We start from the raw sequence: 13802 nt of genomic DNA on the forward strand, positions 1-13802 counted from the left end.
AAACTTTGGTCAATTTGGACTTTTTTTTATGCTGCACAGGAATTTTGTTTTCCAGTGCTCTAAACAGTTTAATAACTCCAATCACAAATAATTTGGTTACTGAGCTCGCTTAGATCTTTTAAAATTATCATTCGACATTACCATATCATTGGGTGTATTTTATACTTCGGAAAAGTTTATATCAGGGAAATTTTTTCGTGAACTTCACTGCAATAGTTCATTTTAGAATGTAAATTCAGGGTCCCCCCCCCCCCCCCAAAAATAATGGCGCACCCCTTAAGTGTGACGGAGTATCCATCCACAATAAAAGCCCTCAAAAAAGAAAGAAATACCCCCTTGAAAAAAACTGCCTTAAAAATTTCAATGACGCAAAGCTACTCCATGAACCCCCCCCCCCCCTCCGCCTGTGCACCCCTGTTAATTCGAATTTTTTTCTGTGAGAGTTTATTATTATTTTACTATTATAGAGTGGTTTCTGCGAGGTTTGAGATTTTTTTTAAGTAACAGAAATTATTTTTATTTAAATAGAGGATTATTTCGTCCCCCCCCTTCCCCCCAAAACCCGACGCGCAAAGTGCTGGGACTTTTTACCCCTTCTTGCTAGAAGGGTAAGAAGTAATTTGCAACAGGTTTCACCTTTTTTTTTTGGATGTTTGGGTTTGGCCATTTTTTGGCCTAATTTTAATGTACTACAGTGGCGATGCTATTGTGTTTGATAGATTTGGAGGGGGGGGGGGTAATTTCAGAAGTATTTTTTGTTTTTTATAAACTCTCAAATCCAGTGTGTCATTCTCCCTTCCTCCCAAAAACGGTGTCATAGGCACAAGCGCCCCTTCCTCTTCCTGTAGTGAGGCTAATGCAATTCATGGATTAAATGTTATTTGAAATATTTTGGGGGAAGTATGTATATTTTTCTTTATCTGTTAAATCTGTTTCGGTAAAACGCCACAGAAGGGTATCCCCCAACGCAAATGCGACCCCCCTTCGATACTGATGCTACAGGCTTAATAGATTAATTGAGAACTAATTTCTCAAAAAGGAAAATATTTATTTTCGAAAAATGTTCAGGAGGTGAGAAAAACGAATTAGGGTAAGAGCAAAATAGTTTTATCAACTTCTCTGGGTACAGAATTGAGCACAAAACACAGCAAATCATGGCTCAGAGTACGAAATGTTTGTGTAAAAAAAAACAAGGAGCTATCGCTATCTTAATTTTGGATATGTGCCCTTTTGAACGAAAACCTGAATGTTGAAAATTCCAATTTCACAAAAACTCTTAATATTTCATCTTCTCTCATCGAAGTACATTAACCTAAAAGTAGTAAATTAAAATTTGAGGATTTTGGACATGTGTTCCTTCGGATCTGAAAGACTTCGTACTGTAGATTCTTTCAGGATATGTCCCCCGTTATTCAAAATAAAACTTGCAGAGGACAGATTTGTTACCTTTTGATCAAAAAGCCTAACTTTACCCTTAAATAAAATAGGATTTTCTACATTTAGACCTCTTGAGAGTAAGTGATTTGGTCATCTGAAAGGTTTAGAAAATGTCATAAATTTTTTCTAAAAAGTGGATAGGTTCCCTTTTGATAAATTACTCCTCAATTGTAATATATAATATTAGGGACAATTTTAACGATAGAAGATTTTATACTCTTTTTAGTAATCACGTAGAAGAGAAAATTAGCTATTAAAGTCAATGATTCCTGGGGGGGGGGGGGGGGAGGCACAACTTTTGATAGAGAAAAAATTTTGACCAATATATTAGTGCATTTTGCATCATGAAATTTTCATTTTCAATCTTAGTGGATTAAATAAAAAATAAAGTACAAATATAAACTTTTAAACTTTGGGGTATGGTTTATCCACAAATTTATATGAAACATAGAAAATTTACTTGAAAATGCTATCATTTTCTCAGTAGAGAGAGAAAAAAAAACTTAGGGGGCCTATTTCATCAAAAAAAAAAAAAAAAAAAGAGCTTTTAGAGATCAGATAGGGGAAAAGGGACTTTGGGACATCACTAAAATCCTTATAATTATTTACATAACTCCTCAGACTCAGCAGATTTACATGCTAAGTATTTTAAGTGTATTTTTTTTCTCCTTTCTGAACAGAGCATCGATTGCTTTCGTTTTAAACCTCAGAGAATTACATCACTTTGTTTGTGCACTTTTAGTTTAAACTTTGGTTTATAAAGAAAGATAATGATAATTTAACTATAAATTTGTTTTATTCTCTTGAAAAATAGTAATTATAAAATAAATAAATATAATTTTTAAGGAAAGAAAAACTCAATTACACATAAATATATCTTTTATTGCATTTTAATATTCTGTTTAACATTTAATACTGTACACACAAGGTGTGCTGCACATTTCACATTACAGTGTAATTTATGAGGCACATAAACAAAAACTTGCTTTGAACAAAGTAGCTGAATGGCACTTAAATAATAACGTACTAATGTGAACATAAGATTCTTTGAAAACTCAAAATATTTAGTAAACAGAAAATTCATCAAAACAAACAAGTTATAACTTATGAAACATTGAATGCATCAAACACATCTGCAGTTTTAAAAATAATTCGAAATCATAAGTGTGAGTTACAACATAACAAAAGGTTATAATTCATTGTGGTACAAATATACAAAATAGAATCTAACACACAACAATCTTCATTGTATTTCTAAATTTCTACTCAGCAATGTACTTCAAAGCATGAAGAATTTCTAAAAACTGGATTCTAGAGCACCAAGTGTGCTTCAATAACAACGCCACAGCGTATTCCTTTGAATTTTTCAAAGAAGCTTCTAAGTATGTTTCTGCTGACATCTTAAACATCCACTCTAGTGCCTTCTTACTAGTTTTCTTGCTAAACAGAGATTCAAGTAATTCTGAAGGAGCATGAAGAAACAGCTGGCAAACTGTCGCTGCAAAACTTGGGCTTGGTCGCTAAAATATTTGACATTATTGGTTTTAATTTTACTGCAAAACTTACCAATAAAACAAAGAAATTTTACATTAAATATTTAAACTGTTCATGGGTGCAAGTTTGGTGATGTGTTCAAGACGGAAAATATTTTCAGCTCCCCTCCCCCCCCCCTCGCCCCGCATGTGGGTTTGAGGAAAAATTTATATGTATAAATGTTGCAGATTTTAACAATGCAAGTTTTGGAATGTATTTGATTTAAATTTTAAGCCTTAAAATTGTAATATTTAAGTGTTTTGACATCATAATTCCAAAAAATCTAAAATCCGGCAATAAGGGGGGCTCTCCCCCAGAAATTTTTTCAAATTGAAGTCCAAAAAATGCTGTGGTAGGCCATTTTGGTAAAGTTCAGGGAAAGGAGGGGTTCAGGGACTCTTACATCAATTATTTCAAACTGATAGTCCCAAAATCACAATATTGGGCAACCTTCAAAAAATATTAAAGAAAGAGGGGGGGGATGCTATGGGCTTTCCCGAAATCGAAGATTTAAAAAGGAAATTGTAATTTAAATTTCATAACGTTTATACGCTTTTTGAATGCACTATTGAAGGGATGGATTTCAGGAACCCTCCTTCGGCAATATTTCGAAATTGAAGTTTCAAAAACGCAAATTTTAGACGATGTTGGATAATGTAAGGGGTAAAAGCGTTTGCAGCACCCCATCATTAGTTTTTTGCCAATCCTAAATATTTTTGTTGTAGCAATAAAATCGCTTAGGACATAAGATTTTCACTTTTGCAACATAAATCAGTTCTGATTCGAAAGTCTACCCAAGGTAGTGCCAACAAACTAGAAAAGAAGGAAAGGTGGGGGAAGGGTAAGGCTGTCACCATTCCCCTACAGTCTTCATTTGAAAAAGAATTCTTTTATAAGATATCAGGTGGTGAAATTAGCAATAAAAAATCGCTTCAGTGAAGTAGCTATATTTTTTAAATAAGGTATCCTTTCCAACATTCATTAATTAAAAAAGAAATAGGGGAACTGAATCCTAACTCCAGGCAGGGTTCCCGAATCGCATCCCTCTTAAGGCACTCAAATATAGCCTAAAGTGGCGCTTTAAATATTTCAGCATCAAAGAATTTTCGGAAGAGAACTCCTGAACCCCTTCCTCTGAGTTCACCACAAATGTCCTAAATTTCAATTTTTAAGGCTTCACTTTCTAAATTGTTTTGTAGGGGGAAATAGCACCCCTCTTACCTATAAGCATTACTTATGACCGCCTAAAAATTTTAATATTTTAATTTTGGAAACTTTTTGAAAAAATCTTCCAACACCCTTCCCCCTTAAGTCATCCAAAGATAGCCCAAAACAAAGCTCTTAAAATTTTAGAAACTAAAATGTTTCGGGCTGGGGGTGCGGAATCCCCCCCCTCTCATTGTGTTTACTAAACGCAGTGTAAGTTTTTGTTTAAGATTTATTTTTCTATTGAGAGAGCAACTCCCTTCCAAACATCGCCAAAGACAACCCAAAGTTTTAAGACTTCAATTTCGAAAATGTTTCGAGAAAGACCCCTGAATTCCCTAACTCTTAACTCACTCAAAAATAGCCAAAATAGCATTTCAATACTTCGGGGAGAGAGACCCCCCCCCCCCCCCGAACTCTTTCCTCTAAGTTCATTAAATTTTACTAAAATTTGCGGTTTCCCCTTTTCATCACCGAAGATTTAAGAATTTAAATTCTCAAACGTATTGAGAAAAAGCCTTCAAATTCCCTCTTCTTAAGTCTTCCAAAGATTACCTAAAGCTGAGTTCTGAAGACTTCAATTACAAACAGTTTTCGGGAGAGGGTCGCAAATGCCCTTTAACTTAAGTCATTTAAGTATAGCCTCAAATAGTTTTTAATACATCAGCTACAAAACATTTTCATGTTAGAACACAAAAACCATCTCTCATAAATTCACCAAAGATTGCCTAAATTAGTGTTTTTAAGACTCCAGTCTTCGATTCTTTTTAAAACCCACTTTTATATCATTAGAGACAGCCTAAAACTTTTTGACTTTTAAATTTTTAAGAGTTTGCACTGGAGAAATATCGAACCACTCCTAGCTTCAAAAATATTTTCGATTCAGTTTTTCGATATTTTATACTGTAACCCGTGAGTACCCCCCCCCCCAGATTGTCCAAGATATCAACGTTTTAAGACCTCAGTATCGTGGGTTAATTTGCGGACAGATTACCCTCTTTGCAAGAGCAGCGTTTTTTCGCAAACTCGTGCTGCCGTTATTTTTCTCCTTTCCTTTCTCTCCCTCCCCCCACCCACATTTCCATTCTAGCGAGTGTTCAAATCAATGACATTAGAATTTAGTGATTCCTCAAGTCATTGTCAAAAATGCAGGAACGGTTTGCCCATCGGTGTTTCCACCCAGCTTGAAATCTCCCCCCCCCCCCCCCCCGATTATTTCCAAAATTCCCATTTTCATTAAAATCTTCAAAATCCTTGATAGTTTCTGTTTTACATGGTATGTGGACGCCCTTTGCTGTGGCAAAAATATTTCATCTTGTCAACAATCACTCTCAATCGGTGATGCAGATTCAACTCTTAAGACATTTTAAGAGCGTACATAATTTTCATTTATGCGTGTAAAGTTTGCAAAAAAAAAACCACAAATGAAAAAAACGAAAGGATGATCGAAAATAGCATGAGAAAAGGCTAAATTTTCAATTAGAGCCGATTGCTTCGAAAAATCTGGGAGAATAGCGAGCAACTCCTCGGCCTGCAATGCAGTGAGTTGGAAATAACAAAGCTATACCTAAAAAAAGTCAAACGGCGCGAGCCGAAAAGCCACTCCTCCAAAAGCACGTTGCAAACAAAACAAGCACATGGCGGAAAACTGAGAGAATGTCGATGTAAATTCGTGGTTATGGAACGGTCAAGTAATATTAAAGCATATTTTTCAAACACTCAATTTTTCTTTTTTCATTCAAAATTAAAAGAAAGTCATTGAATTTCTTTCCGTCCCGACCTCCTTCTCGGAAATTTTGTCAAGACGGAAATCCGTCCTGAGACGGAAGGTCTTGCACCCATGAAACTGTTTTCTAGTTTTCTTTCTATTTAATAGGTTTTAAGGTTAAAAAAAAATAGGATTCACTAAAAAAATTAGTGCAATTTAAAGGTTTTACTTGGTTGGCCTATCAGTTATAAGCTTCAAGTTATCGAGGTCCGACTGTACTGCCGTGCTAAGGACAAAATCAGAAATTCACGTTTAAAGTTTCGTGCCTCCATGTATTTGATTCAGCTGCAACAATTTCAGAATTTCTTAAAAAATATTTTCCATTGACAAACGACTAGAAAACAATGTATTTAGTTGAAATGCAGGACAAAGAACTACCTGGTGACCATAACTCAGTTTTGACAAAAAGTGCAGATACGACTTTTGTGCTTAGCACGGCAGTGTACCTCGAATATGAAAAGTGCATATTTTACTTCTGATAAACACACAAGACACATTAATTACCGACAAATAGTTGTTGAAATCAAAATATAGACATAAGTTTAATTAAACATGAAGTTATCCATTACCTAGTACCTATTTCAATAGTTCATTTACTTAAAGATAACAAGTAAAATAGAGCACTGACTATCTATCTGACTCTGTTAGGACTGCTCACAGTTCAAACAGGCAAAATTTCTGGTAACTGGATAAACAACTTCAGCATTACTTTTGTCTACGTCAAAATGGTTAAAATGCATTTTTTTAGTACAGAAAATTTATGTTTGGATCAAATTATGTCGTGAATAGGTAGAAGGTGTAAGTTAAAAATTGTAGGTGTACAATTGCCTTTTGCGCACTTTATCTGTGGTAGGATCTGGTCATTGTTATTCTATGAAATAGCTCAGCTTCAAATGTTATCACTTTTAGAGTTGTTTGGCATAGAAACAAAACCTTACCTTATTTGGGTCAACCTGGAGCATATCTTTTACCAGCTTTTGAATAGGAGTAGGCATTGTGGAAGGTAAAGGAGGTAATTTTTGCCAGTCATAGGAATCATTTCTCAATAATGAATTTGATGAATAAAATGGATTTTTTTCGCCAAATATCTCATATGCTAAAGTACCAGCAGTCCACAGATCTGCTCTAGAATAATCAAGTACAGAGAAAGGTCCAGGTTCAGCATTAATAATCTGGAAGTGGAGAAAGCATTATTTAAAAATAATAGCAACACAGTATGAATTTTACTAGTTAATTACAACTACCATATTAATCAAGTTGAATCAATACCTTTGTGCTTTAAAGGAAAAAAATAACATTGTTAAATGCATGAACGGCAGATTACTACAGACACATGTTTTGGGGTTACAGGGAACCCCTTTTCCAATACAAAATAAGTAAGCTTATGAATGTAAAGACATCAGACAAAAACAAAGAGGCAGATTAAAGGGTTTGTACTAAATTTCAGAAATAAAATTAAGGAGTTTTGGAGGAGTTCTGAAGGAGTAAAATGAGATTTTGAAGGAGTACTTTTGGGCTGTCCTTAAATGATGTCACACTTTTTTACAACATATTTGATCATCTTCTCCCTTTGTCACACTTCACCTTATTTCTCCTTTTGTCAAATGCCATATTTTTCATAAAAATGTTGTTATAATAACTGTGTGATGTCACTTTTTGTCACTCTCACTCTTCCCCTTGTCACAATTTCATGAACCTGTCTCCCCTTTCAAGGTATGAAATCACACATAGATGACCTTTTTGGAATGTAAAAACTGCGATTTACGAAGCAATTGTTTTCTTTAACAAAATCACTTAATATAGTACATCTACTTAAGTATTTTTAAATATTTAAATAATAATTAGACAAACTGACTTTTGCTGTTGAGAGTGTGGTGGGGAGAAAAACAATAATCATAAAACTTGAAAAAACTTTGAAACGTCTTAGTCAACTAATAATATTTTCACCTTCAACTTTTAAGGTTTCTATAATCGATTTGTAAATTACATCTTTATAAAAAATAAAATAAATATACGAAGTTACTACATTAAAATCGCCCTTAGGGTCGTGGTAGCCCGATCGGTAGAGTGTCGGATTCGGGGCCGGAGGGTCCTGAGTTCGAACCTCGATGGTCAAAGATCCACCGTCGTCATTAAAGGGGACTGGGCGACGTTAAATATGCTTGTGGTCTCAATGTCCTCCAAGTGAAACGATACCTCTGTGGGTGCTAGCACCTAAAGCCCTAGATCCTTCTCTTAAGTGGCGACACACTTTGATCCATGCACCGCGCGCCGCTTTCGACTGCGATTGGAGGCGGGCAGTCAAGTGGGTTCAGTCCGCCATTTTGTGTCGTTGCCTGTGTGATTTCATTGTGCGGAATACTAGATATTTTCTCATTGCTATTCGTATTTTTCATCAAACGCTATCTTTAATGTGAAGATGCCTTGGTGTAGTGCATTAAGATGTTCTAACAGTTCAAAATTACTATATCGAAGTACATTGAAACATTATTCATGCATTTTAAATTTTTTTATCAATACTGCTGTGCAATTTCAGACTTTTCAACTTTTTGAAACTCTTGTTGAAGTAATATTTTTTACTTTTCATGAAACTGGCTGATGGTTTGTTAATTTTCATGGGATAATAGGGATAGTCACTAAAATCATCATAAATAGTTCCTTCAAATATTGTGAAGTTCAACTATGTAACGGCAACTAATAAATTGCTAGCAGTAGTAAAATAGTTGCCCTATTTTTAAAACTGATTTTTCTGAGTTTAAGATAACAAAGCCGTCAAACTTTAAAATAATAATTCTTTTCAGTAACAATTACAAGAAATACACCGCCAGCTCAGTCATTTCCAGCCGAACCATGCCTTTGCCTTCAATCCTCGAGTTGAACCGAACCATTGCTTCGGTCACTCGTCTGGTCTGCGCTAATTCTATATTAGCTACCAGTTTGTTGTGCACTCTTGGCTTCCTTAAGAGGTTTTCCATCTCCAGCTCAGTCACTTTCCTATGCCGGGCTGATGAGTGCTAATAAGCACGAAACTGCAGTCCTCGGCTGGAAATGACTGAGCTGGCGGTGTATTTCTTGTAATAATTCTTTTATTTATTTTTAATGTAAATTTTGTATTGTTTAGTTAGTTTCAAAATGTCTCAATAACTGTAGCAAAATTATTTTAAGAACACGTCGTTTTGCTTTTAATTGTGTCATAACCATGAGTTTCAGTGTGTTGCCAAGTTAATTATTTATCTATTTTGCGCATAAAAATTAAGATATTAAAAGTATGAAATTATTCATTAAAAAACTAAGCTTCTTTGAGATTATAGTAACATGTAACTCAAGTTAAGTTATATAATTACGTGAAGATATTTTTTTTTGCCCGGAAAAAATCTGTTTTCATTTAATTTTTATTTTGATGTGAAAACCTTTTTAATAATATATATATATATATATATATATATATATATATATATATATATATATATATGATTTATCCCAGTATCTGTTAATTTATAAATTCATTATTACTATTTATAACAGTTCGTCACAGATGTAAACATGTAATCTGCACTCTTTTATTCGAATTCCTATTGATATCAAACAATTCAATTATTATTATTTTTTTAATATTGATTTAAAACTGGTTACATTTTATTATCAGTTCGTTGAATTTTTAAGAACTAGTAGTATCCTTAAATATCAGGTTTAAATGAAAGGCATTTTTTAATGTAAAATCGTCATGAGAAACAAGAAAGTGTTGGTAAAATGTTAAAAAAAAAAAAAAAAAAAAAAAACATGGAAGAGTCCTGCCGAAAATAAAACCTTATTAGTTAAAACAAAAAGAAATTTTGCAATTTTTTAGAAGTGAATAATTTTCCATAAGAAAACTACACACATTAACAATATAAATGATACTGCTTTGCATGCAGAAGTTCAAACTGTTGCCCGCAAATAATTTATGACATAATTTAGCTCACTACTGTTCTACTCAGTACTGGATTTAAGGGGGGGGGGGGCAGGAGGCCCGTGCCTCTCCCCCCAAAAGGATGAATTTATTTAACTATTTTATTCACTATTTTTTAATTGGCTTCTCCATTGCATTTTTTATACAGTTAATTAAACAGAACACAAAACACACATAGAGCATATTTTGAATAATAGCATTTTTATTTGCTAAAGAAGTCATACTGGAGTCCTAGAGTGGCAGAATACATTTATACATTTAACTCGCTGGTTTTGAATTCAAGGGAACATAATATCTCGATTCGTCCATTAATTTTTCTTTGATGGAATCAATAACTAACATTCTTCAAAAAATGTGCAGGCGTGCCTAAAAGAATTATTTTGATCCAGGAAGCTATTTGCGAAAGAATAGCTTTTTCTTTTTCAGCTTATACAAAATACAAAATGAAAGAAATCATATCGTAGTTTCTTGAGAAAGCCATGATATTAATAGAGGCGGCATGTAATATGAATATGTTATCTCAACTCTATCATGGCTTCAAGAACAATCAGCAACCTCTTCGAAATCTACACAGAAATTATCCTGAATTTTTCAGTGAAACTTATATGTTTAATAGCTATGATTTTCTTAATTAAATAATATTCTATAGTTAAAATACAATAAAATAATATTAAAACCTCAAATGAGGTATGGGTATATTTTTTATTGAATAACCTTGCCCTCGTGTTATAATCATTACGACATTGTTCCTAAAATAAAAACCGCTAATTGTATAGCATTTCGGTAACATTATTATGGTTTGGTATTTAATTGGCTTGAAACGTTAAAGATGTTTTACGTCCACATTCAAAGTATATTGGTACATAATATGTATGTTCTTAGAAGTGGATCATTAATTTAAGGGATCATAAAAAAATTTAAAAAAAAGACATTTTAAAATAAAGTAATGAAAACTTTGTTATGAAACATTGTATGTGGCAAGGGGAAGGAGGAGGTGCTATTCAATTTCCAGGGTCCCCTCCGGGAGATTTTTCTGTATCCGCCCCTGGTTCTGCTACACCAACTTTCTAATAATAAAACGCATATTTAAAACACTTCAAGTAATTTGTAACTCAGAAGGTCTATATGGGGGAAAAAAAGAAATTACTCTTAAAAATAGTCGAAAATTTCTTCAAAACACCTTTTTACTAATATTCGGTTTAATGATAAAAAAAATATTTTACTTAGGTAAAATTCAACATTTTTGTATGTATATTATCAGTTACATAAGTAACGATTAAAAATCTGTAAACATTCGTTGATAAAAAGATACTTTTCAATGAGCGAAACTCTGTATTTTTCTACTGTTGAGATAGGGAGAAAGTTGCGGAACGACACAAAATGGCAGACGCTGGAGCGTTTCGCCACTCAAGAGACGGATCGAGGGCTTTACTAGCACCATGTAGCTATTAGCTCCTGGTCTAGTTCTAAATTCTTATTAACTGTTTGATCCGGTGATGGTGCTGCCATCTATCAGTATAAAAAATAATGGAGGCAAGGCACTTAGTATGCAGTCCTCGACATAAATACAGTTGTAGTCAGTTGTGACTCGGAATCGAAAAAAATCGAATCAAAAATCGCCCTTATACCTTCGCCCTTGTGACGATGTGATGAAGCTCAGTTGTCCTTTGAAATAATTTAAATTACTGTCACAGAGGAAGATTATGTAGTCTTGAACTAAAAAAGAAGGAGTTAAACCAAAATGAAGGAGTCAAAAAAATTTCCTAAATGAAGGAGTATTGGAGGAGTTTTGGAGGACCATACCAACCCTGGATAAGCAAGCAGCTTAAAAAGTAAAAACAGAAGTAAAGAGAACACAAATGAGAAAATTACAAACCAATGAAGAAACAATAGGAACGCAAAGAATGAGCAAGAGCTTGAGAATCCCAAGTTGTACAGTTCCAGCAGAACTTTTTAAATCAGGAACTAATTTATACCCTGTGTCATTCTTAAGTCTGGATGATCAAGTAAAAATTTAAAAATTAAAAAAAATAAGTGTTTTATACAAGACAGAGGAGTACAATAGCCTATTTTAATATTGTATGCCTATCTCTGAACATAAAACATGAATATCCCCTCCCCAAATTAGCAGAAAGTTAGAGCTTTTTTAATACTTTTTGCTGATTTTTTAAAGTGCAGTTGTGCTGTGCATACGGTGAAACACTAAGTGCAATAAATATGCAAAATTTTAAACAGCAATTATAAATAACAACATTTTAAAAACAATGTAAAAAATATAAAAAAACTAAAATTAATATGGCATAGTAATAAAAAAAAGACAAAAAATTAAAGTAGTACACGTATTCAACAAGTTATGTTTCTAGAAATTTTATTGCCAATCTAGGAAATTTATATTTTTTTTATAGAGGCTACCTCATATTGAGAACAAATACTTTAGTGTAGAATACTAATAAAATCCTATTAACTGCTATTTGGTTAAAAACTAAATGTCTAAGTTTTTAAGCAAAACTCTATATTTACATAAAATTTCCATGGAAACTTGAAAAAATACGCTTGATAGTTAATGCACATAAAATCATTTCATTACAACAGCATCAAGTGGTGCACTGCCAGATGCCAATCAAGGCATCCAATATGGACAAATACAGATAACAGGAAAGCCAAACCACAAATTACTTTTTCAATGTGATTCAATAAATAGCAAGTTTTAAAATATATCAAACAGAAATTCATAAAAGTATTTCTTGACAAATAAATGCCTCACTTGCCAAATTGATTAACTTCATAAAACAAAAAGTCGAGAAAAGTGATGAAGAAGATGGGGTTATCCATAGGAGTAAATAGGACCTCGTGTTAAATTTTCTGCCATCACATGGTCAGAAATGTACCAAACCAATACTTAATTACAAATTCACATGCTAAGTATTGATTATAGTAGGAATGATGATTTTTTTTTTAAAGTGGAGTTAACCGATTTGGCAACTGAGGCATCCAAATATGACAGTAAAATTTAAAGCAGTTTGTTTTGATCAAAAATACTAACTAAATTGTATGTAACCACATTTAAGTTAAAATAGTATTTTTAACACAAAGATACTTATATAATTTGCAACATAAATTTATGGTCAATGCAGCAATATTGTTGTGTGTCAAAAAGATAAGTCTTAACAAACCTCAGGAGCCATTAAAGCCATATTTCCATCTTTGCCAACATCATTAGAATAATAAGCAAGTTTCAGACTTTCAGAACAACAACCAAAATCAGTAAGAACTAATCTTGGAGAATTTATCCCTAAAAAAAGAAACATGATTTTTGATTAAAACACTCTGCAAATTGCTCGAAACCAATGCTTTATACCAGTGCTTCTCAACCGGTGTGGGGCGACATGGTCCTTAATGTACCACAGCATTTTCGGAACTGTAGAAAGAACAAGAGACGTACTTTACCTGCCCAAGAGATCAGATGACCCTTTGCTATTTAGCACTATGTTACCGCTCCTAAGCCAGGGCTAAGGCAGAAATACATGCAGTATACCAGATAGCCCGGTTATAACATCCAGAGACTACAGTTTCGTTTTTATTAGAACTTCTCAGTCAGGAATAGTGAATAGCCAAGCTGGAGGCAGATGTCATCTCATTGAATCTGAGAGTGTCAACAAACTTGTAAAGTGAGTTTATCCCACCAATGTATGTCCGCAGAATGGCGAGATTCGACTCATGAATTGAAGGCAAAGCTTGCACATTCCCCAGGGTGGTAACAGGAACTGTGAAAAAAAATTTCCTGACTTTTCCCTGATTAAGTTCACCAAATTTCCCTGATTTACGTTACCAATGATAATGGTTTTCTTTCTTTGCTCTACTTGAAATCCATTGTATGTTTGTATTAAATGCAGTATTTTGAACGTTTTA

The 13802-nt window shown here is 33.6% G+C and overlaps 1 protein-coding gene across 2 annotated transcripts in view; it reads right to left on the reverse strand.

Annotated features, from left to right (window-relative positions):
* Positions 1 to 2298: 2298 nt before the first annotated feature.
* LOC129217245 (serine/threonine-protein kinase Pink1, mitochondrial-like) overlaps positions 2299 to 13802 on the reverse strand; it is a 48272-nt gene continuing 36768 nt past the window's right edge. For both annotated transcript variants that reach the window (XM_054851520.1, XM_054851519.1), the window contains exons 7-9: positions 13067 to 13185; positions 6883 to 7116; positions 2299 to 2957 (exon numbers count right to left, since the gene is read on the reverse strand). In XM_054851520.1, the coding sequence (XP_054707495.1) occupies positions 2700 to 2957; positions 6883 to 7116; positions 13067 to 13185 (611 nt within the window). In that variant the 3' untranslated portion in view covers positions 2299 to 2699. The remainder of the gene's footprint in view (positions 2958 to 6882; positions 7117 to 13066; positions 13186 to 13802) is intronic.

The sequence above is a fragment of the Uloborus diversus genome, chromosome 2, assembly GCF_026930045.1.
Source record: "Uloborus diversus isolate 005 chromosome 2, Udiv.v.3.1, whole genome shotgun sequence".
NCBI classification, from domain to species: Eukaryota; Metazoa; Arthropoda; class Arachnida; order Araneae; family Uloboridae; genus Uloborus; species Uloborus diversus.